This window comes from Notolepis coatsorum, assembly GCF_963971535.1.
Source record: "Notolepis coatsorum genome assembly, chromosome: 3".
Classification (NCBI taxonomy): Eukaryota; Metazoa; Chordata; class Actinopteri; order Aulopiformes; family Paralepididae; genus Notolepis; species Notolepis coatsorum.
Window position 1 is genome coordinate 18,846,315 of NC_140167.1, and position 23,037 is coordinate 18,869,351.

The 23,037-nt window shown below is 41.7% G+C and overlaps 2 protein-coding genes across 2 annotated transcripts in view; one reads left to right on the top strand and one right to left on the bottom strand.

The window, feature by feature from the left end:
• exoc3l4 (exocyst complex component 3-like 4) overlaps positions 1-23,037 on the top strand; it is a 44,711-nt gene that overhangs the window by 14,240 nt on the left and 7,434 nt on the right. Inside the window, exons 5-8 of the mRNA XM_084310555.1 lie at positions 14,726-15,347; positions 17,602-17,719; positions 19,225-19,350; positions 19,786-19,886. Of these exons, the coding sequence (XP_084166681.1) occupies positions 14,726-15,347; positions 17,602-17,719; positions 19,225-19,350; positions 19,786-19,886 (967 nt within the window). The remainder of the gene's footprint in view (positions 1-14,725; positions 15,348-17,601; positions 17,720-19,224; positions 19,351-19,785; positions 19,887-23,037) is intronic.
• On the bottom strand, positions 395-10,741 carry LOC311225057 (immunoglobulin superfamily member 11; the record flags this gene model as incomplete). Its single annotated transcript, XM_084310267.1, has 6 exons — positions 395-600; positions 4,893-5,015; positions 6,296-6,451; positions 7,871-8,002; positions 8,598-8,664; positions 10,559-10,741. The coding sequence occupies 6 exons, from the start codon at positions 10,739-10,741 to the stop codon at positions 395-397; spliced, it is 867 nt and encodes a 288-aa protein (XP_084166393.1).

Sequence of the window (23,037 nt, forward strand, 5' to 3'; positions counted from 1 at the left end):
TTCATACTGCCGTTGATGTCGAAAAGGGGTGGAACACACTCACAGTGAGACTTGAACATTGGGGGTCAAGGTCAGGGGGGGGGGGGGTTGTTTCCATGGTGTGGACCTGTGAAGCTCACTGAGACATGTAATTGTGATAATGAGCTATGTAGTGTAAATACACTTGAATTGGCTTGACATGTAATACGCAGGTTATCTCCAAAGCTATTTTATAGCATCTATTACTGAGCATCAAGAGAGATCAAATAGAATATCCTCTCTCACTGGAAACCACCACAGGACCCCTTTGATGAGTGAAAACAGATCCATAGAGTCCAGACCGGTGAGTCTTTGTCTTGATGGTCTGGATGGTTCTCCCCTCCTGTGGTCGCTGAGCTTCTGCGAAACGGATGCGTCAGACGAAGGAGCGTTTGACGAGAGACGGAGTGTACCTGATCTCGTTGTAACAGTCCTCCTCCTTCTCCTCCTTGCCCTCCCTCCACCTCCTCTCCAGCCCGGAGCGGTGGAGCCAGAGCACCAGGACCAGCAGGGCCAGGAGGACCAGGGCCATGGCCAGCGTCAGTAGGGTGCCCTGCATGATGCCAGGAGAACTTTCTGGGGCTGGAACAAGGAGAATATTTATATTGTAAATGTATGCAAGGGCATTGAAATGTGTATTTTACACGTATCCCTCCCGGATACGCTAGATCCAGATGCTAGCATTTATTAAGAGATGTCTGAGCATTGTGTTGACCACAGTACAAAACCCATGAAACAGTTTGGGATTCAGTGCCTTGCTCAAGGACACGTTGGCAGAGATGGTGGGTGCCATACTGTGGATGTAATACCAGCCACCCTCCAGGCGCCAGCTCACCACCTGACAGTGCCAGGGTTCAAAGATTAGATTAGATTGTACTTTATTATCATTATATTTGAGATTTGGGACTCAAACTTAAGGTGCAGTGGTGGAATATAAAAGAAATCACACAGGTAATAAAAGAGAAACATAAAATACTATACAGAAACATAAAATACTATACAAGAAACATAAAATACTATACAAGAACCATAAAATACTATACAGAAACATAAGATACAATACAATAAACAATATTACAATACAATATACAAAATAACAGCAATATACAAAATAACAATCACAGTGTCAGACGGTAGTGGGTGGGTGTATTGCACTGTGTATATTGCACTTGGGGGGTAGGATGTTGCACAGTGTGGGAGGAGGGGGAAGGGGTGAGTTATTGGTGCATATTGGAGTTCAAGGTGGTGATGGCTCTGGGGAAGAAACGGTCTCTGAGCCCGTTTGTTCTGGCTCTGGTGCACCTGTAACGCCTGCCTGATGGCAACAGGTCGAACAGGTGGAAGCCAGGGTGTGAGCTGTGCTTGCTTGGTAATGTTTTTTGCTCTGTTGAGGCAGCGTGAGTTGTGCAAGTCCTTCAGGGGGCAGCCGATGATTCTCTGTGCCGAGTTTATGACCCTCTGAATCGCCTTTCTGTCTGCTTCAGTGCAGCTGGCGTACCACACTGTTATCCAGTACGTGATTGATTGATTGATTGAATTGATTGATTGATTGAATTGATTGATTGAAAACTTTATTAACAGATTGCAGAATGGGTACAATACAGTACAGCTCAATACACACAATTGTTAAGGGGATGCAGACCAGAGAAGGACTTTCGTCTTGTTTACATCAGGGTCCCCCATTTTCAATTCATCAGTACATATATGCCATACATGACATACAGATAGACAGTACTGCTACATCTATACATTTATGACATACCAGATTTGCAAATACAGTACTGTTTGTGATACAAAAAGAGTCCAGAAAAGAGAGTATATACATTTGACGTAAAAACTGTACATTGGGGGAGGTTGGGTAGGTGGGGTGGGGTTGGGTGGGTGGGGGGGCTGTACATTGGAGGTGGTTGGGTGGGTGGGGCAGGGGGGGGGGTGGGGGGGTTGGGTAGGAGGGGTGGGGGGGGTAGGAGGGGTGGGGGGGGAACACTGTACAATTGTACAAGCAAAACTGTACATTGGAATATTGACAACCATACTTGGTCATTTACTGTACATTGGAGGGGGTTGGGTTAGGACATTTACAGGGGCCAGTTTCTAATTGCAGTCCCCCGTAGGTGTTCTTTGAGAGTGGTTTTGAAAGTGGGTAGTGATTCAGATTCCTTTACAGCTTTGGGTAGGGCGTTCCACATTGACGTGGCATAATTGCGAAACGTGTTTAGTCCCTTGTTTGAGCCGAATCTGGGTTTAACATGATTTGTGGAGCTCCCTCTGGTGTTGTGATCGTGGTATTCACTGACCTTTGGGAAGTATTTTGACATGTACATGGGTACCTTGGTCGTGTAGTGTATCTTGTAGACCAGGCCCATTTCAAGTTGCTGTACTCTGTCGTCTACTCTAAGCCATCCTAGGTTGTCAAAGTGGGCAGGGCTGAGGTGGGTTCTAGGAGTCAGGTCAAGCAGTAGTCTGACCAGTTTGTTTTGAGATGTTTGTAATTTTGTTTTTAGCGCCTTTGAGGTGCTTTGGTACCATGAGGTGCAAGCATAGTCGTAGTACCCTTGAATGAGTGCTCCTGCCAGAGTCTTCAGGGTATTCTTGTTTACCAGAGAGGAGATCCGGTACAAGTATCGAGTTCGTTGGTTGACTTTTTTTTATTACATTGGATGCCATTTTGTCACAGGAAAGATTAGCCTCTAGGTTGGAACCCAGGTAGGTAATTTCATCTTTCCTTGTGACAATATTGTCACCCACTGTAACTGAGAAGCCGTCGGTCTTGCTGAGTTTGTTATTTCAACCGAAGAGAATGGACTCTGTTTTGCCCATGTGTAATGATAGTTTGTTATCAGCGAGCCATATGCAGATTTTGCCTAGTTCCGAGCTGAGGGTTTTTTCAACCTGTAACTTGTTCTTGTCAGAGACCAGCAGGGCTGAGTCAGCAGGCTCTCAACAGCAGAGCGATAGAAAGTGGCCACTTTTCAGTTACTGATTGGCTACTCTATCTCTTGGCCAACCTACCATGGGGAAAGGGCAGAGACAATGACAAAAAGCAGGTGATCACCATACCACCTCACCTATCATTCAAACTGTGTAAGAAGAAGGAAGAAAAGAAAAAGAAGAAATTCTCTATTACTACTGTACTTTAAAGGAACACACCAACATTATGGGAAATGTGCTTACCGTCTTACCGAGTTAGACAAGAAGATGGACACCAATTTCCTCTCTGTGCGTTCAGTAGAAATCTATCCTCCTGCAAACTAGCCTAGCTTAGCACAAATTAATAAAAGCGGATATGGATCAGCTAGCCTAGCTGTTGGCCAAAAACACTCTAATAATAATAATTATTAATTCAATTAGTAATTCTCACTTTATATTGTAACAATCTCAAAGTGCTACATGAAAGGAGATAAAGATAGAAAAATATAATTAATAAAAACTATTCAAATGAATAAAACAACCAATGAAGTGGAAGAAACATTCAGATAAAAAAAAAAATAATAATTACCAGTATAATAAAAAAAAAAACATCAGTCCATTTAAGCAAATGCCTTGTTAAAAAGAAATGTTTTTAGTCCCCTTTTAAAAGCCTCAATGGACTGTTGTTTTAAGCTACTGTAGGCTAGCTGAGCCGTATCCGCTTCCATTAATCTGTGCTAAGCTATGATAGTTTGTTAGCAGAGAGGAAATTGGTATCTATCTTCTTGTCTGACTCTGGAGAAGACGGTAAACACATTTCCCATAATGTTGGCGTGTTACTTTAAAGTACTAATAGAGAATTTATTCTTTTTCTTTTCTTCCCACTTCCTTAAGGCATAGTTCACTGGTAATAATCACATCTATGAGTTTACTTATTCACTATGATGTTACCAGAGACGGTGTATAATGAGGAGACGGATCACTGTGGTAGTTTTAAATGGGGAAAGATAAGATAAGATATTCCTTTATTGATCCCCTTGGGGAAATTCAGGTGTCATAGCAGCATTGGGGAGGGGGAGGGGAGGTTCAGGTATTGGGCATGGTAATAGTAGAAAGAAAATATAGGCAATACAATTTGATCTGAATATAAAAAAATATGAGGGACAATTATAATTATTATTATTATTATTATTATTATTATTGGGCGGCTACGTGGCAAGGCACTCGCCACGAAATGCTGGAGACGCTGGGCTCGTCAGTTCGAGCCCAGCGCTCCACATTTGCTTTCAGTTTAGCTGGTCGTCCGTACTAATACACATTGGCCGTATTAGGGGGTGGGAAACTGATGGGTGGGGATCGGGCGTTGTGGACAGCGACTCCTACAGGTCGGTTGGTGCGCCTGCGCAGTAGAATCAGGAAGTGTCGGGGGCAGCGTGAGCCTCCCACGCGTTACTCCCCGCCACTGAGAGATCGAGCTGCGCAGGTGAAAAGATGCGACTGCCGTTACCTCAAGTACCGAAGGGGACTTGTGCTATGTATGACTTAGTCCACATTGCAGCCGGCTTGTGGGAGGCAAGAAACAGCGTCCGTGACAGGGGAGGGTTGAATTGGATGATACGAAAATTGGGATGGGAGAAAATATAGAAAATGGGAGAAAAAGTGGATAAAAAAAATATATATTATTATTATTATAATAATAAATAAATAAACAGTGTAAACAATATACCTAATTGTCTCTGAATATAAGAATATGAGAAAGTAAACAGTGTAATCAAAGGTGCAGAAATCCACCACTGCCTCTTAAGTAGGATGGGTCAAATGCAGAGCACAGATTTCACCACAATGATTAATAAAGGACAAGTTAAACTTGAATGAGAATGGGAGAGAGGAGAGAGAGGGAGAGAGGAGAGAGAGGGGGGAGAGAGAGAGGAGAGAGAGAGGGGAGAGAGGAGAGGAAAACCTACGGCTGTAGACGACAAGGCTGACGTAGCAGTTCTGTGTTCCCAGCAGGTTGGAGATAGAACAGCGATACAAGCCAGAGGTCTGAGACGAGACGTTCACTATCTGCACTGAGCCTGACAGGTCCCCTGGTAACAGCAACAGGAAAGGGTTAACAACACTAGGCCTGGGCGATATGGAAAGTATCACAATATTCAGAAAGACTAACATTAGGCTTGGACTTTCACACTTATTTTTAGACTCAACTCAACTAAATGCACTGTATTCAATCTAAACGGTGGCAGTGAGCTCTGTGCTCATGCGTAATAATTCATATACATTATTTACAAACGAATAAAACTACAAAGACGTAAGGCTGGGCGATAAAACGATAACGATAATTATCGCGATATATTTTAATAATCTATATCGATTGATAATAAAAGAAAATATCAATAAAAAAAGAAAAAATTGCAACAGGGCAGCTTTAAAACCAGAGACAGTGGACAGACTTGTCTTTCTTGCCTGCAACTTAAAGTAATGGCTTTGCTTGTCCAAATGACAATACTGACCAAATAGAGATTTATTTGTCTCTTGTCCATTTATTTAGTTTGCTTTCTAATTAAAAATACAGTTTGAGGGCGCCCCAGTGGCGAACCACATAGCGCGCTCAGCCGCAACACGGCCGACCCGGGTTCGACTCCCGAACCCGTCGTTATTTGCCGAATGTCTTCCCCCCACTCTGTCTCCCATTCCTCCTCTGTCTCTCTCTACTGGACTGCCCAGTAGCAATAAAGCGATAAAAACGCCAAAAAATGTATCTTTAAAAAAATACAGTTTGAAACAGTCTGTACACAGTAGGCTATGTGTGCTAGCAGAGCTAGTCTCCAGTCGCGAGTCACGGTGCACATGTGCAGTGGTTTGTCCACCAAAAAAGCGCCAAAAGATAGAAAAGAAACTAGCAGAGCCAGAACTAGACTCCCCTGGAGCCACAGCCAGCAGAGAAGCCTGTTTACTTTCGCTTTCAAACCAGCTGCAGCCTGAGAACTGGAGTGTGAGGGGCTGTAACACTAACGATGGCAGCAACGACAAATAATTGCTGCAAAATAAACATACATCTGTTAAAAAAAGAAATAATAATCTAAAAAAATTATTCAATTTCTTATTTTATTTTTTAATACTTATAACAAAATCGATAATTATCGATATCGAGTGATATGATAACATTATCATATCATTATCGTGATATCGTTTTTGGCCATATCGCCCAGGCCTACAAAGACATAATTATTTGGTAGCAACTACAGAATAATCAACCTCAACAACCTAGAAGCTGTGGATATCCCTACACATCAGAATAGATACACGGTGATATTGGTCGTCATCAGGAGGATATGAAGATATACTATACAGTAGACAGACAGTTTACCGTCCATGTCGATGTCTAGTGAGATCTCTTCTGGGTCGATTTTATCCCAGTGCATCTCTGGAGTGGGGATGCCCTCGGTCACCGTACAGGACAGAGTCACGCTGCCCCCAAAGTCGATGTCTCCGTCCCATTGGCACACCGGCAGCGAGGGGGGCGCTACGTAGCCAATCAGAAGAATCGCATGTTCTTAAAGGGAAGGTTCAGCGTTAAAGAAAATCTAAATAAAACGCAGGCGTTTAGATTTTTGATCATTTGGCACCAGCCTCATCTTAGCATTTGTTTGCAATGCTAGTGCAAGTCAGTGGGGTATGAAACCATTTTGTTAGCAATGCTAGTGCAAGTCAGTGGGGTATGAAACCATTTTGTTAGCAATGCTAGTGCAAGTCAGTGGGGTATGAAACCATTTGTTAGAAATGCTAGTGCAAGTCAGTGGGGTATGAAACCATTTGTTAGCAATGCTAGTGCAAGTCAGTGGGGTATGAAACCATTTGTTAGCAATGCTAGTGCAAAACCAGGTGGGCCTAGCCTGTCCAACACCAATGATACAATCATTGACCATCTTGTTAGTGGCATTTGTGAGCTGATGGTATTTGTGATTTGTGAAAATGACTTGTTTTTATTGATTTAACTAAAGCAGTATTCAGTGACAGCTAGCCTACAAGCGGAGTAATCCAGCTTTGACCCCTCTCATTAGTTTGCAGGCGGATAGCTTTCTACTGAACTCACAGAGAGGACATTGGTATCTATCTTCTTGTCTGACTCTGGGGAAGACCGTAAACTCATTTCACATAATGTTGGCGTGTTGAAACAGACTGGGAGCATGTACAAGGTCTAACCCCTGAAACAGACTGGGAGCGGGTACAAGGTCTAACTGAAACAGACTGGGAGCGGGTACAAGGCCTAACCCCTGAAACAGACTGGGAGCGGGTACAAGGTCTAACTGAAACAGACTGGGAGCGGGTACAAGGCCTAACCCCTGAAACAGACTGGAAGCATGTACAAGGTCTAACCCCTGAAACAGACTGGAAGCATGTACAAGGTCTAACCCCTGAAACAGACTGTAAACGTGTACAAGACCTAACCCCTGAAACAGACTGGAAACGTGTACACGGTCTAACCCCTGAAACAGACTGGAAATGTAACGGACGCTGAACAGCACACACTTCACGTCGGCGGCCAAGCCAAGCTCTGCGTCAAGCCTATTTTCTCTGGACACCATAGAAATAGACTGGGAGATTCACCCACAGCGACCCCAGAATACATAAAAAAGGCCGCTCTGCCTTCACCTCCAGTCTGTTTCAGGGGTAACGCTCATACCCAGGACGTTGAGGACAGTCTGTTTCAGGGGTAACGCTCATACCCAGGACGTTGAGGACAGTCTGTTTCAGGGGTAACGCTCATACCCAGGACGTTGAGGACAGTCTGTTTCAGGGGTAACGCTCATACCCAGGATGTTGAGGACAGTCTGTTTCAGGGCTAACGCTCATACCCAGGACGTTGAGGACAGTCTGTTTCAGGGGTAACGCTCATACCCAGGACGTTGAGGACAGTCTGTTTCAGGGGTACCACTCGTACCCAGGACGCTGAGGACCACCTCCCCAATGGCAGAATCTCCCGTCTCTGGCGGGTTGTTCACCATACAGCGGTAGATCCCAGCATCTGATATGCGTGTATTGTTCAGGACAAGGTCAGCGGTCCATGGGATGCCTGTGGACAGGAAGGGAGGCGGTTTGTTTGAAGACAGTTACTGGGGGGGACACAATCATTTGATACTGTAAAAAAGTTATCGTTGCACTATTCAGAAGCTGCTTGATGTTTGAAGGGTGGATTCCAACATGCATTTCTCACATCTTGAAATAATAATTGACCATGTTTGCGGATGTTGGTAAGGCTATTTAAGGGGCACTTCACCAAAAAACAAACAGTAAACAAGATTTATTTTGCACATAATCTCACACACATCCAAAACCTCTAAACAGTTTTGCACAGATTAATTTAGTTTGAACAAGGCCACCAGCTATGTCATCGGGGACATTGAATCCTTGTGTTGTGTTAATTACAGCTCAATAAATGTCAAACTAAATCAATGTGTGCAAAACAGGTTTTGGATGCATGTGAGATTATGTGCAAAATAATTCTGCATTGTTTTTTGGTGAAGTGCCCCTTTAAGAGTTTTACTGCATATTCTTCCTTTTGCTGAAGAACAACCTTAAAGTCCGTGGTCGCAGTATTCCACTTTTAATAATGAACCTGAATGCACTTGGACTGAAAGAGATAAAAGTTTGAATAAGTTATACGCTACTCGCAAAGCCAACTCTTCCGGTGAGGGAGCTGTCTTCAATCACCTGCCCATGGTCATAAACAATCACCTAGGAGAGAGCAGAGAGGATGGGGTTAGAACTCCAGAAACCCAGCAGTAAATCAGATTTTATTTTAATATACACCAGTATCCCGGCTAATAGAATAGGGATAGATTTTATTTTGAACATGTAACAAAACAACAACAAAAACACACACACACAACCATTATAATCAATCAAATTAACAAACATATCAAGCAAATGAACAATAAACATATCAAGCAAATTCTCCATAAACTAAATAAATAAATATTACATCTTCAAAAATGAGTAGGAAGGAAGTATACACTTATACTGTATGGTTCTACCTGCTTTCTTATAACTTAAATAATGAACTTTCTGTTTATCATATACACATACATAATTAACTTCAAGTTCATCATAATACAACTTAAATATCCCCCTTAGCTTTTATCAAATCAAACTCAAAATTACCTTTTTAGTACTTATACTTACTCATTAATAATTACCTGTTTTTAGATTCAACGTTCCTCTTTTTAGTTTTAACGGCCCTCTCTGTCTGAGAATGTATTTTGTATGTTACCAGGAAGTAATTTATATCTGGTTTTGCACGTTATTTGTGCAGTCTTATGCTCTTATCAGATCCATGAACTTCAAAGCATGTGTCTTTAAAGATAGCACGTTAGTGTGCTCAGAAAATCCTACATTGTTTATTGACCTTATAGCTATTTTTTGTAGTATGCCTAATGAGTGTATGGTGCTTTTGTACATGTTACCCCACACCTCCACGCAGTAATTCACAGTAATGGTAATAATACAAGTCAACAATACAGAGTGTATAATGCTTTATGATCCAATATGGGGCTAGTTATTCCCAGAGCTGCAACACTCCTGACTAACTTTGCTTGGATATATTTTATGTGAGGTTTCCAGCAGATTTTGCGGTCTATCACACCCAAAAAAATGTTATTTATATACTCTTTCAATATTAACTTTGTCCATCATCACTTGTTTATTTAATTTATATATTTTTTATTAATATTGTTATTATTTAATTTACATTTATTTATATTATTATAATTTTATTTACATGTATTTCTTTATATTATTATTATTTTATTTATATGTATTCATATTATTCATTCATTTATATAACTTATTATTCTTTTATTATATAAGTTAATATTGGCATAGCCCAGATAACATAGTTCGGTTCCACACATTCTCAGCTGGGAGCTTCCCAGTACAACTACATTGCTCTACTGTGGGCCAATGAGCAGCTAAACTGGAGCAGTTCCAGGGTTAAGTGCCTTGCTCAAGGGCACAGTAGTCATCTAGGGAAAGAAGTGCGACGCTTCACTTTCCCCGCTCACATTTCCCTAACCTGCGACCTTCCAGTCACGAACCCTACTACCCTAAACTACTTAAAAGCAGCCGATTTTCAACCATAATCCGATCATTCTATTGTGAGGAGGATGTGGTAGGTGACAGTCGGACATACAGTATAACTTATGTGGGATATACAAAGACGATGCCTTATCATAAGGGCATCCTCGTCCCCTTCTCCATGTCGTTGTCCCTTATTATTATTAATTTAATGAATTATTCATATTATTTATATCTACTACAATTACCAGCGCATTCTGTGTCTGTAGTAGGTCCAACTTTTAAAGTCAGTTGAAGAAATAGTTGGGACAGTTGAGGACAATTGAAGAAATAGTCGAGGACATAGTCTGCAGTTCACTAGAGGTGCCGTCTCCGCCAGGCTTCTCAGAGGGTCGATGCGGCCGAGCTCCCGAGACACAGAAACACGTTGGCCTTGTTTCCCTCCTCACAACAGAACGATTGGATTCAGGTTTGAAAAGAATCAGCTAAAAATGACCCTTTAACCTTTAGGCTACCGCTGCGTCTGAAGACACTCAGGGATGTTTTGCGCACGGACCTGTGAGGGGGATTCTGGGTCAGATAACGGCGCCATGGTCCAGATGATGTTGAGTCTGGACAGGGAGTTCATGGTGAAAAAGGAGCAGGGCAAAACCACATAGTCGCCTTGAACGACCTCCACACTCGACTCCCTCATAGTCACCCTCAGCGCAGCTGGAGAGACATAGAAGAAGAAATGCATTTCTATTAGTACTTTAAAGGAACACGCCAACATTATGGGCAATGCGCTTGCCGTCTTCTCCAGAGTCAGACAAGGAGATGGACACCGGTTTCCGCCTCTGTGTGTTCAGTAGAAAGCTATCCGGCTGCAAGCTAGCCTTAGCTTAGCACAAATTAATAGAAGCCGATACCAACCAGCTAGCCTAGCTGTTGGCCAAAAACACCTCTCCCAGGGGTTTTAAGCTAGCTGATCCGTATCCTCTTCCATTCATTTGTGCTAAGCTAGGCTAGCTTGCAACCAGAGATAGCTTTTACTGAACACAAAGAGAGGAAATTGGTATCCATCTTCTTGTCTGATTCTGGTGAAGACGGTAAGCGCATTTCCCATAATGTTGGCATGGGAACTATTTTACTATTTCTTTCACTATTTGGGCACTTTTACAGAATTCCTGTGAGTTTATGGAACACCTCTGTAATTTTTTTTTAATTTTTTTAAATGCATTGTTTTGTATTTCTAATCAAGTACTCAAAAACAGCATTTTTCTACCTCAAGATCTTAAGCCGTTTTCAGGCTGGGCTCCAACCACTGTGTGGCCTGGTGCCAACTGCCACACCAACTGCCACATTATTATGCAGCTGAGAAATCTCTGACATCACAGATATGCACATTTTCAGATGACTCAGTTCAGTGAGGGTGAATATTGTGAGAGGAGAATTGGAAGAATGCGCCAAAATATGAGAATTAGAGACATAGATCCTATTTATATAAGCCCACATAGCTAGGAAACAATGCTAAACACTGAAAAAGGCCATTTATAAGATAGTTCCCCTTTAAGTGATACTATACACATACCGTAATTCCTCTAATAGTAACCGGTATTCAATTAAAAACCGGGTCTCTATTAATGACCGGGTGCGCTGTTAAGCAATTATAAGCCGGCCTCCTAATACAAGCCGGGTTTCATGTATATTAGCGGAATTACGGTATTTCCCTCAACGGAGTTTCACTTATAGTAAATACCATATAATGGTATGGTGTTAATGTTTACCAAGAGAGTAAGCCTACCTCAGAATTGTATAAAACGAAGTTATTATTATTATACCAGTATTGTGATTGCACTATTTTACTTTATTTAACTTTTTTTGACCACCTGTAATTGCACTGTTTACTACCGTATTTCATACAGTACTTGGTTTCAATAAATGAACCCAGTACATTTTACTGGGTTCAAACTGACACAACATGTTGATTTATTCATTATGATCAGTTTAAAAATTTGAAATATAGGCCTCTCTCTTATACATGCCTCCTCCTAATACAAGCCTGGTATCCGCTACAGTTGAAACAAATACAAGCCGGGGTTACTATTAGAGGAATTACGGTATTCTATAAAGCCTATATCATTTGTCTCCAGCTTGGAGTCATTTTTGTTGCATTGGCTTGCAGTGCAAGTGGACTTCAATGGAGGCATGACGACAAACATGCCCCTGAAATAAAATCAGACATAGCACCTTTCAAACAGCTGCCCTATAATTTTACAACGTAATAAACTATATACAGTAGATGTGATTTCTTTTTTTCAGAGACATGGTTTGCACTAATTAGTGTAAGAGTGAACCCTTCCCCCCCACCTCTGTGGAGTTGCCAAAGGGCTTTTGTCTGTGTGGGAAATCATTGTGAATATTGGCTCTTAATTACACTTGACAGCTCAGAGGGAATGCGAAACACAGCAGAACAACAGGCATATTCACTGGGATGCCCACACAAGACTATGGCTCAAATAGTGTTTCCAAATAATTTGTAGTGGTTTGTTTTATCTGCTTTGGGTACCAGATGGGTGGGGTTCTACCTACCGCAATTGAGATAGTTTCAGGTAATCTGTCAATTACTGAAAGGTATACTACCGGTAATTTGACTTTCAAATAGTCTAAACTTTCTGGCACTCGTTGTATTGTTCTACACCGTGAACCCCACCCATCTCTGTGTTGGTGCAAAGAAGCACTTATATTTAGATTTAACTACTTTGTAAAGCCCAAAAAAAAGATTTTAGGTTGTAGCAATGATTACAAATGCATACATTTTCATTCAGTATGATTTAATAACATGCGCCTTCTATTAACAACAATTGCAAGGCTAAATAAACCCCTTTTTCCATAACATGTTCCATAACATAATGCCTCAATAAAATCCAACTGAAATGAGCAACGTGTGTAATAAAACTTCCCTAACATTCTGTGAATTATTCAACATAACTGACTTCCTCCGTCTGGACCACACCTCTCAAAGATATGAATGATATTCCAGAAATGTCCCATACTCACCATTTTGAAGAAGGATGAAACATGAAGCCAGAGTCCAAAACAGGCATGTTCCCAAACAGCCCATCTTTGAGAACTGAAGCCTGGCTACCTTCCGTCCTACCCGGTGTTGATGCCCCTCTGCCAGTTTCACATGCAAAAGGAAAAACTAGGCCTGCGTGATTAATCTATTGAGCGACAACATTGCCCCACTTGCCCACCCCTCGTAGTTCAATTTGGTGTCAACTCAAACCACTTAATTGGCACAGGAAGCCCTAAATAGGGGCATGCATGGAAAGGATGTAAATATCAAATATCTGTTGGTGTCAATAAATATAACATAAGTAAACAAATTATAAGACATTTTAACTAATTAAAAAACAGGATTTGTAATTAATTAATCTAATTAATCGCATTTTTATCGCATAACCATTTTAGGCCTGATATTCTATATTCTATAATCATATTTAAAATTGCATGTGTCCGGATGGCAGAATTCAGTACTGTATCTACAAAACCTTCTGTTTAATCATCTTCCATTTATTCATTTGCTTAGATTTTTCAGGTCTGGTCAATTTTAGTATGGTGTTATTCACAGTCAAAGATAAAAAAATAAAATTGAATTGATATTCTCATTTCGTTCATTACAATTTACTTAAGTCTAGTAACAGACACAGTATTTCTGACACTGGGAATACATTTCCTGAGATCCATAGATGTCCCTAGAATCAAATACCAAGAACATGCAAATAGCCATTTAAAAAAAAAGTCTGTAAATGTTTATTCTACGTTCTTATGGAATGAATGACATAATTTTATTTTTATTTTTTTAATGAATTTTGAGTTAATTTTCATAACGCGATAATTTGCTGTGTAATTAATTAATCTAACGCGATAAACGGACAGCCCTAAAACAAGTACATAATGTAAATAAATACAACTAAATATGCTGAATATAATTGGCAAAAGGGCCAATAATAATAATCATATGATATAGATGATTGAATATAATACAGTATATAATCCTAAATAAAACACAATACTTGAAATGTGTTGTATGCCCATGGCATTGCTGTTGCTATGATTTTCATAAAAAATCTGTTTGCCTTTTTAGAATGTGAAGGTGCTGATGTAGCCTACTCTACATCCATCCCAAATTGAGAACATTCACTTGGAAACATTTATTTATTCAGGGGAGATTTGTGGAACATGTATGCTCTATGTCAGTAATGCCCTGCTGCTACATACTCTCACAGTTACATGCATGCACACCTAGGAGCTGACCGGTGGGAGTTTTGTGCCTTGCTCAGGGGATTGATTGATTGATTGATTGAAAACTGTATTAACAGATTGCAGAATGGGTACAATACAGTACAGCTCAATACACACAATTGTTAAGGGGATGCAGACCAGAGAAAGACTTTCATCTTGTTTATATCAGGGTCCCCCATTTTCAATTCATCATAACATATATGACATACATGACATACAGATAGACAGTACTGCTACATCTATACATTTATGACATACCAGATTTGCAAATACAGTACTGTTTGTGATACAAAAAGAGTCCAGAATGATACAAAAAAGAGTCCATAGTGGAGCGTTACTCTGTAACTTCCCCCATCCAGATTGACCTTCTGGTCCAAAGATTCAAACCCACAACCCCCGGCCTAATCCAATCTAATGTAAATCTGCTCCTCCCCAGTGATGCAGATCCACAAGCTGATCGAGATGGAGGTCCTGGAGGAGGCTCACCTCAACCTCCTCTCCCTGCGGCAGGAGTTCCAGCGCGAGCGGGAGCAGTGTGCCGGGGAGGACTCGCCCATGGAGCTGGCCAAGAAGGAGAAAGACCTCAGCCTCCTGTACGCGACCCTGAGGGACAAGGTCAAGGCTATAGTGCGCGACTCCAGCTCCCTTCCCTCCAGGAACAAGGAGCTCCTGGTGCACGTGGTGCGTGTGATCCAGGAGGAGGAGAGGAGGGAGGGGGATCCCGGCGGGATCCACGGGGGCTGGATGGAGGCCTGGAGAGAGGCTGTGAGCGAAGGGGTGCGCGCCAAGCTCGGAGGCGTCCACCTGGATGAGAGGGAGCAGAACACCTCCTGGCTGGCGGTCCACCTGGGCCTCCTGGGCAAGGCCATCGTGGAGGACCTGGAGAACGTGAAGAAGGACCTGCGGGGCTCCTACCCGCCCAGCTTCAGCCTCTTCAGCACCTACATCAGCTGCTACCACCAAGCAGTCGGCCAGCACCTGGAGAGACTCCAGCAGAGGGTGATGGAGCTGAAGGATTACTACGCCCTACTGGACTGGATCATCAACCGCTACCAGAGGTCAGTGCACACAGTGTCTTAAGAGTAGGACTGGATCTACTGGACTGGATCTTCAACTGTTACCAGAGGTCAGTGCACACAGTGTCTTAAGAGTAGGACTGGATCTACCGGACTGGATCATCAACTGCTACCAGAGGTCAGTGCACACAGTGTCTTAAGAGTAGGACTGGATCTACTGGACTGGATCTTCAACCGCTACCAGAGGTCAGTGCACACAGTGTCTTAAGAGTAGGACTGGATCTACTGGACTGGATCTTCAACTGCTACCAGAGGTCAGTGCACACAGTGTGTTAGGAGTAGGACTGGATCTACTGGACTGGATCTACTGGACTTGATCTTCAACCGCTACCAGAGGTCAGTACACACAGTGTGTTAGGAGTAGGACCGGATCTACTGGACTGGATCTACTGGACTGGATCTACTGGATTGGATCTTCAACTGCTACCAGAGGTCAGTACACACAGTGTGTTAGGAGTAGGACTGGATCTACTGGACTGGATCTACTGGATTGGATCTTCAACTGCTACCAGAGGTCAGTACACACAGTGTGTTAGGAGTAGGACTGGATCTACTGGACTGGATCTTCAACTGCTACCAGAGGTCAGTACGCACAGTGTGTTAGGAGTAGGACTGGATCTACTGGACTGGATCTACTGGACTGGATCTTCAACCGCTACCAGAGGTCAGTACACACAGTGTGTTAGGAGTAGGACTGGATCTACTGGACTGGATCTACTGGACTGGATCTTCAACCGCTACCAGAGGTCAGTACACACAGTGTGTTAGGAGTAGGACTGGATCTACTGGACTGGATCTACTGGACTGGATCTACTGGACTGGATCTTCAACCGCTACCAGAGGTCAGTACACACAGTGTGTTAGGAGTAGGACTAGATCTACTGGACTGGATCTACTGGATTGGATCTTCAACTGCTACCAGAGGTCAGTACACACAGTGTGTTAGGAGTAGGACTGGATCTACTGGACTGGATCTTCAACTGCTACCAGAGGTCAGTACACACAGTGTGTTAGGACTTAGGACTGGATCTACTGGACTGGATCTACTGGATTGGATCTTCAACTGCTACCAGAGGTCAGTACACACAGTGTGTTAGGAGTAGGACCGGACTGGTTTGTATAGTTACATGATTGTATTCTTCATTTGACTGACTGACTAATTGGTTGGGTGGTTGGTTGGTCGGTTGGTTGACAATTTGACTGTGGAATCACTGTGGAAAGAAATTAATTAAAGTAATGAGAAGTGCAGGGCTGAAGACAAGGGCGTTAATTACAGCTCACTGAAATTACGGAGATGAAAACATAGCAACGATGTTGATGGGGATTGCTATTTTTTTATCTCCATCCTTTCATTTAGCTGTGCTGTAATGAACACAACACAAGGATTCAGTATCCTCTGAAGAAATCACTGGAGGACATATTCAAACTCATTAATTGAATAACTGTCAAACTAAATTAATGTGTGGGATATGTGTGTGAGATTATGTGCAAATTAAATCAGCATTGGTTTTCAAGGAAGTGTCTCTTTAGGACACATGACACCAGATAATTTTTCTGATGTTTTGGATGAGATTAATTTAGATAGTGCCAGAGAGACTGGTGTTTAGGCATCGATACACTTAAAGGTAGAACTTGTAATGCCGTCAAACAGCGACCTCTAGGCAAAAGAGCCCCGCTTGGTATTGCACTTTGGTTAAATTTAAATGTGTGGGTTGGAGTTGGGTGGGGGGAGGGGAGGGGTTGCTATTGCTGGCCACACCTCAGGCTCTAGAGGTCTAGAGAAATTCACAATATAACAAGTTACTTTATAGGTGTGTGTATATTATAGCTACATATATTATATTATATTCTAAATGGTAATGGTAAATGGCATTTATATAGCACTTTTATCCAAAGCGCTTTAAAGTTTTTGTTCCTCACATTCACTCAGACATTCACACACCGATGGCGGAGGCAACCATGCAAGGTGCCCCTTAAATAAATATAAATATATATAATATATAATTATTATATAATATATAATATGAATATGTACATGTAACAATGCAAATGTAAATATAAATATATAATAGCAAAAGAGTAACTTATTGTACTGTGAGTTTCTCCAGACCTCTTGGCAGAGGCTGAGGTCTACCTCCCCTGTACCCACTCACAAGGCAGCCATTATAGGTAATGAGAGGGAGTTGATTTGTGTCCCTTTTGAGATGTCTCCGATGGAAATGTTTGTCCCCAACAGTGAGAGGATCATGGGCAGCCCCTCCTTGCAGCCAGAGATGGAGTCTGAGAGCACGGCTCTCCCCCTGGAGGACCGCTTCCTGGAGCAACTCAAAGGAAAGTACTGTGTGCGAGTGCAGGTAAGGAGCATCTCTACCGTCATGGAAAACCTGAAAAAGTCATGGAATCTAATGTCTAAAAGTTTGGGAAATGTCTTTTTTTTATTTATTTTTTTTATCTACTTTTTCTCCTCCTTTTTTCTGTATTTTTCTCCCATCCCAATTTTAGTCGTTATGCCAATTCCCCCCTCCCCTTCCTGGTAGTTGCGCGCATTTTCCCCCCACTTACCGGTCTAGGGAGGGTTGATAGATACTATCACATGTCTCCTCCGATACATGTGGAGTCAGCCAGCCGCTTCTTTTCACCTGACAGCGAGGACTCTCACTGGGGGAGCGTAATGCGTGGGAGGCTCACACTACTTCCCCCAGTTCCCTCCGTCGCTGAGCAGGCGCCCCGACCGACCTGTAGGAGTCGCTGTTTACAACGACCCACCGGCTTCCCATCCGCTTGCTGATTTTAATGTCCACCAAAATGCTTCAATGATGTATCAAGTTGTGTATAACATGAATCACAGACTGTCTAAGCTTGTCCCGGTCTGCCATCCACAGCACATTCATAATACTAGGAATAGGCATCTTATCTTTGGCAAGAGGAGAAAGCTCAAATTGTTTGTCTGTACTTATGTATCTATGTATGTATGTAAGTAGGTAGGTATGGAAGCCTATCCATGTTATGTTTTGTTTGCCTCTGTTTGTGATCAGGCTCCCTCCAAAAGCTTTAAATAGCTTCTTGGGAGACCTGGCACACTACACAATTCCGATGATGATGTTACCATGATGATGATATTTATTGTATTGTATTGTGTGTGTGTGTGTGTGTGTGTGTGTGTGTGTGTGTGTGTGTGTGTGTGTGTGTGTGTGTGTGTGTGTGTGTGTGTGTGTGTGTGTGTGTGTGTGTGTGTGTGTGTGTGTGTGTGTGTGTGTGTGTGTGTGTGTGTGTGTGTGTGTGTGTGTGTGTGTGTGTGTGTGTGTGTGTGTGTGTGTGTGTGTGTGTGTGTGTGTGTGTGTGTGTGTGTGTGTGAATAAATTCATTCATTCATTCAGTCCTCACTGAAAACTCAACGCACGTCAATCAAAATTAATAGTAGGTGATGTCCTCACTGAAACCTCAACGCACGTCATTCGCATCATTAGAGAAACTGACTTGTTCAAATAGCAGTCAACTGCTTAAATATGACAGGAATGTCAATATTGTAAACAAATATTTTCTCAATTTGAGGTCAAAGCTAGCTAAATTGTTAGCCTAGCTTACCCTTGTTGTCAGAAATCGTCAAAAAAGGTGGAATACGTCATCAGCATGCACCCAAAATATAACAAAGATCCCTTTTAAAAAAAGATCCACTGGATGATATTGTGAGTTTAAAATGTTAGTATGTTCATAAGACCCTAAACATGGCACATATGTCACTCAATCAAATAAACCTCTACTATTACGTAATTTTACATCTCTGTGTTGCTGAAGGCGGTGAATTGTTTTTCCATGCAAGCGTTGGCTGCTCTCACCCTGCCCTCCTTCCCTCTTTTAGGAGGACATGAGATGCTCGCTGGACAAAATGCTAGAAATTGAAAACGAGGAAATGTGGAAAGATGGACATGAGCCGGAGACTGAGGACAACTACCTCAGCTCCCAAATTCACATGGACATATGGACGGTATGTTGACCAGCGTTAAACCTCTTTTTTCTCTTTTATTTTCTCTTCTTTTCTTGTCTCTTCTCTTCTCCATGTTTGTACACACACCATAATGCATCTGGACAGACAGTATACAAATACTATTGGTTTAATTGTATTGATTAAACCAATGTTAAACATATGTTTATTTTCTTGTATTTTATTATATTTAAGTATTATAATAAGTTTATTTAGCTTGTACACCGTATTGCATCTGGGCAGTATGTTTTCTATTGAGTCTGTTGACCAGTGGTAAACCTCTCTTCTCTTCTCTCCTCTGTGCCTGTGCACAATAATGCTGCATAATCACTCAAGTCACAAGGGGGCAGCAGTGAGCCTTTATTTAGCCCTACTAGTCATACTGCAGTTTTGGCATTTCATAACTATAATTTATGAACTATCACATTATTTCCACAGAAAGTCAAGAGTAATGTTGTGAATGCCAGAAAGCTTGATGCACATCTGGAAATGAAGGTAGTCGGTTCCTGTCTGGAAGAGTTGAAAGAGTTTCCTAAGAGGTATGGTTTGATTGATTGATTGATTGATTGATTGATTGATTGATTGATTGATTGATTGATTGAAATTTGTATTAACAGATTGCAGAATGGGTACAATACAGTACAGCTCAATACACACAATTGTTAAGGGGATGCAGACCAGAGAAAGACTTTCGTCTTGTTTACATCAGGGTCCCCCATTTTCAATTCATCATAGTGGTCACATCCATGATGGTCACCACCAAAGAAAAAAGCACCAGTTTTTGTTTGTTTATCTCTTGCCACTAAATGTCATATAAAAAGCCCCACGACACTGTGGATTTCCTCTTGGGCAACATTACTTTTATGACTTAAAGGAACACGCCAACATTATGGGAAATGTGCTTACAGTCTTCTCCAGAGTCAGACAAGAAGATAGATACCAATTTCCTCTTTGTGCGTTCAGTAGAAAGCTATCCAGCTGCAAGCTAGTCTAGCTTAGCACAAATGAATGGAAGCAGATACGGATACGGATTTTTATTTTATTTTATTTTTTATCTTTTTCCTCCTTTCTTTTTTCCGTTTTTCTCCCATCCCAATGTTAGTCGTTATGCCAATTCCCAATCCCCTTCCTGGTCGTTGTACACTCTACCCCCTACCGTCGGTCTGGGAGGGTGGAGACTATCACATGCTTCCTCCGACACATGTGTACCCACTCCAGCCCACCGCTTCTTTTCACCTGGCAGCGCGGACTCTCACTGGGAGAGTGTAACGTGTGGAAGGTCACACTACCTCTCTTAGATCCTAACCTTGCTGTGCAGGCGCCCCAACCGAACTGTAGGAGTCGCTGTTTACAACGACCAGGACCCACCCTCGCCGGGTTTCCCACCCTCTAACACTGCCAATTGTGTTAGTATGGACGGTCGGCCAACCCGGAAGCACCACAGCTGGATTCGATCCCACTGTCTCTGTGGTGGTAGACAGACGCTTAGTCCGCTGCACTACCCGGCCGCCCCCTCTCCCGGAGGCCTATTGCTTATTAACAGCGGAGCAGTGCTGCCGTTGCTTCCGCGTTTTCCCTGATTGGCTGCGACACGCCCCGCGGCAGGCGCGGCAACCGCAGAGCGGAGCGGCAGAGCTTGCGGCATTATGTAACCGCCCTAATCCGCCATGATTTTCATTCGAAGCTCAGCTCACCTGGCAGCGCAGCGGTCCTGCGGTCCGTTGTTGACAAGTTCGAATCCCATAAATTTTTTTTTTAACGTGTATTCTTTCGCCGGTTAAGGTTAGGCATGGTTAAGGTTAAGGTTAAGGTTAGGCATTGTTTTGGCGTTGGTTAAGGTTAGAACGGTTAAGTTTAGGCGCTGTTAAGGAGCTGGTTAAGGTTAGAGTTTGTCTTAGAGAATGGCAATATTCTTTCTATGGTTAAGGTTAAGGTTAGGCATGGTTAAGGTTAAGGTTAAGGTTAGGCATTGTTTCGGAGTTGGTTAAGGTTAGAATGGTTAAGTTTAGGCGCTGTTAAGGAGCTGGTTAAGGTTAGAGTTTGTCTTAGAGAATGGCAATATTCTTTCTATGGTTAAGGTTAAGGTTAGGCATGGTTAAGGTTAAGGTTAGGCATTGTTTCGGAGTTGGTTAAGGTTAGAACGGTTAAGTTTAGGCGCTGTTAAGGAGCTGGTTAAGGTTAGCGTTTGTCTTAGAGAATGGCAATATTCTTTCTATGGTTAAGGTTAAGGTTAGGCATGGTTAAGGTTAAGGTTAGGCATTGTTTCGGAGTTGGTTAAGGTTAGAACGGTTAAGTTTAGGCGCTGTTAAGGAGCTGGTTAAGGTTAGCGTTTGTCTTAGAGAATGGCAATAGACAGCCTATTTCCGCATTGCCGCTCTCTCGCGCTGCCGCGGTCACATGGTCAAATTGTCACATTCTTGCACTCCTCCGCTGTTAAAAAGCAACACGCCTCCCGGAGTTTTAAGCTAGGCTAATGGTCCGTATCCTCTTCAATAGAGTTTCAAAATAAACACATAGACATTACAGGTAAAAGTAACATTACAAAATTATCGCACACAGAAAACCTGGTTACAATAGGCTTCACCATAGCCTTAAATACATTAGGGGTTACCAAGCTTTGAATTTTAAGACCAGACTGAAGAGGAACACTTAAAAGCTTTCTTTCCCATTTCTGCTGTGAAAGCTATGCAGCTTCAGGTCAAGAAAAACAACAAGGCTTGCAACTTCATTCTAATGCCCACTAAATAATTCATCGTTGGACTGCCCCAGTCAGGATCTTCATCAGACATGCTGCTCAACTACAAATTATTTGATGTTTTTGCAATAATCACCAGTACCCTACAATGTGAAAGACACAAAACGTACATTTATCTAACTATACATTTAACACAAATAAACATTTGGGAGTCACAGGAACTGTCAATCCTTGATATGGGAGTCATCTATTAAAATAGGTCGGGAACAAAATGGTCTATCCAATTCATGTATATTGCTCACCATATACTGATTTACACTATGAATGATTTTACACTATGAATTCTGTACCGATATATCCGATATATTAGTTTCTCAGTTAGCAATTCATGTAGAGAATAGGAATGCGTTTTGTTATTTTAGCAGGTTGACAATGTTGAGCTGATTGTGCCAAAGATTGTGCCTCATTATCCTTAGTAGGAGAAAAGCTTGAGTGCTTGATAGCTCTCATGTCATTTGATTGATGCTGGATTGTGTGTTATATACACACAATGTTTCTTTTATAACTATACACCTGTGACACCTGATTATGTCTAAATAAATATATATAAATATTATATATATATATATATATATATATATATATATATATATATATATATATATATATATATATATATATATATATATATATATATATATATATATATATATATATATATATATATATATATATATATATATATATATATATATATACACTGTATATATATATAATATTAATATGTTGGCATGAGGAGTGACACACATAGAGCAATTGTATATATATATAAATGTATATACAGTATACATGTCCCTACTCTTACTAGTTACGCTGCTGGCCAGTATGACTTACTACCATAGTGTCTTTATACCTGTATCACTGTACATATTAATACTACAACTCTGTACATACATCTGATTAGCACTATTACTCACTCACTTTACTGTTACATT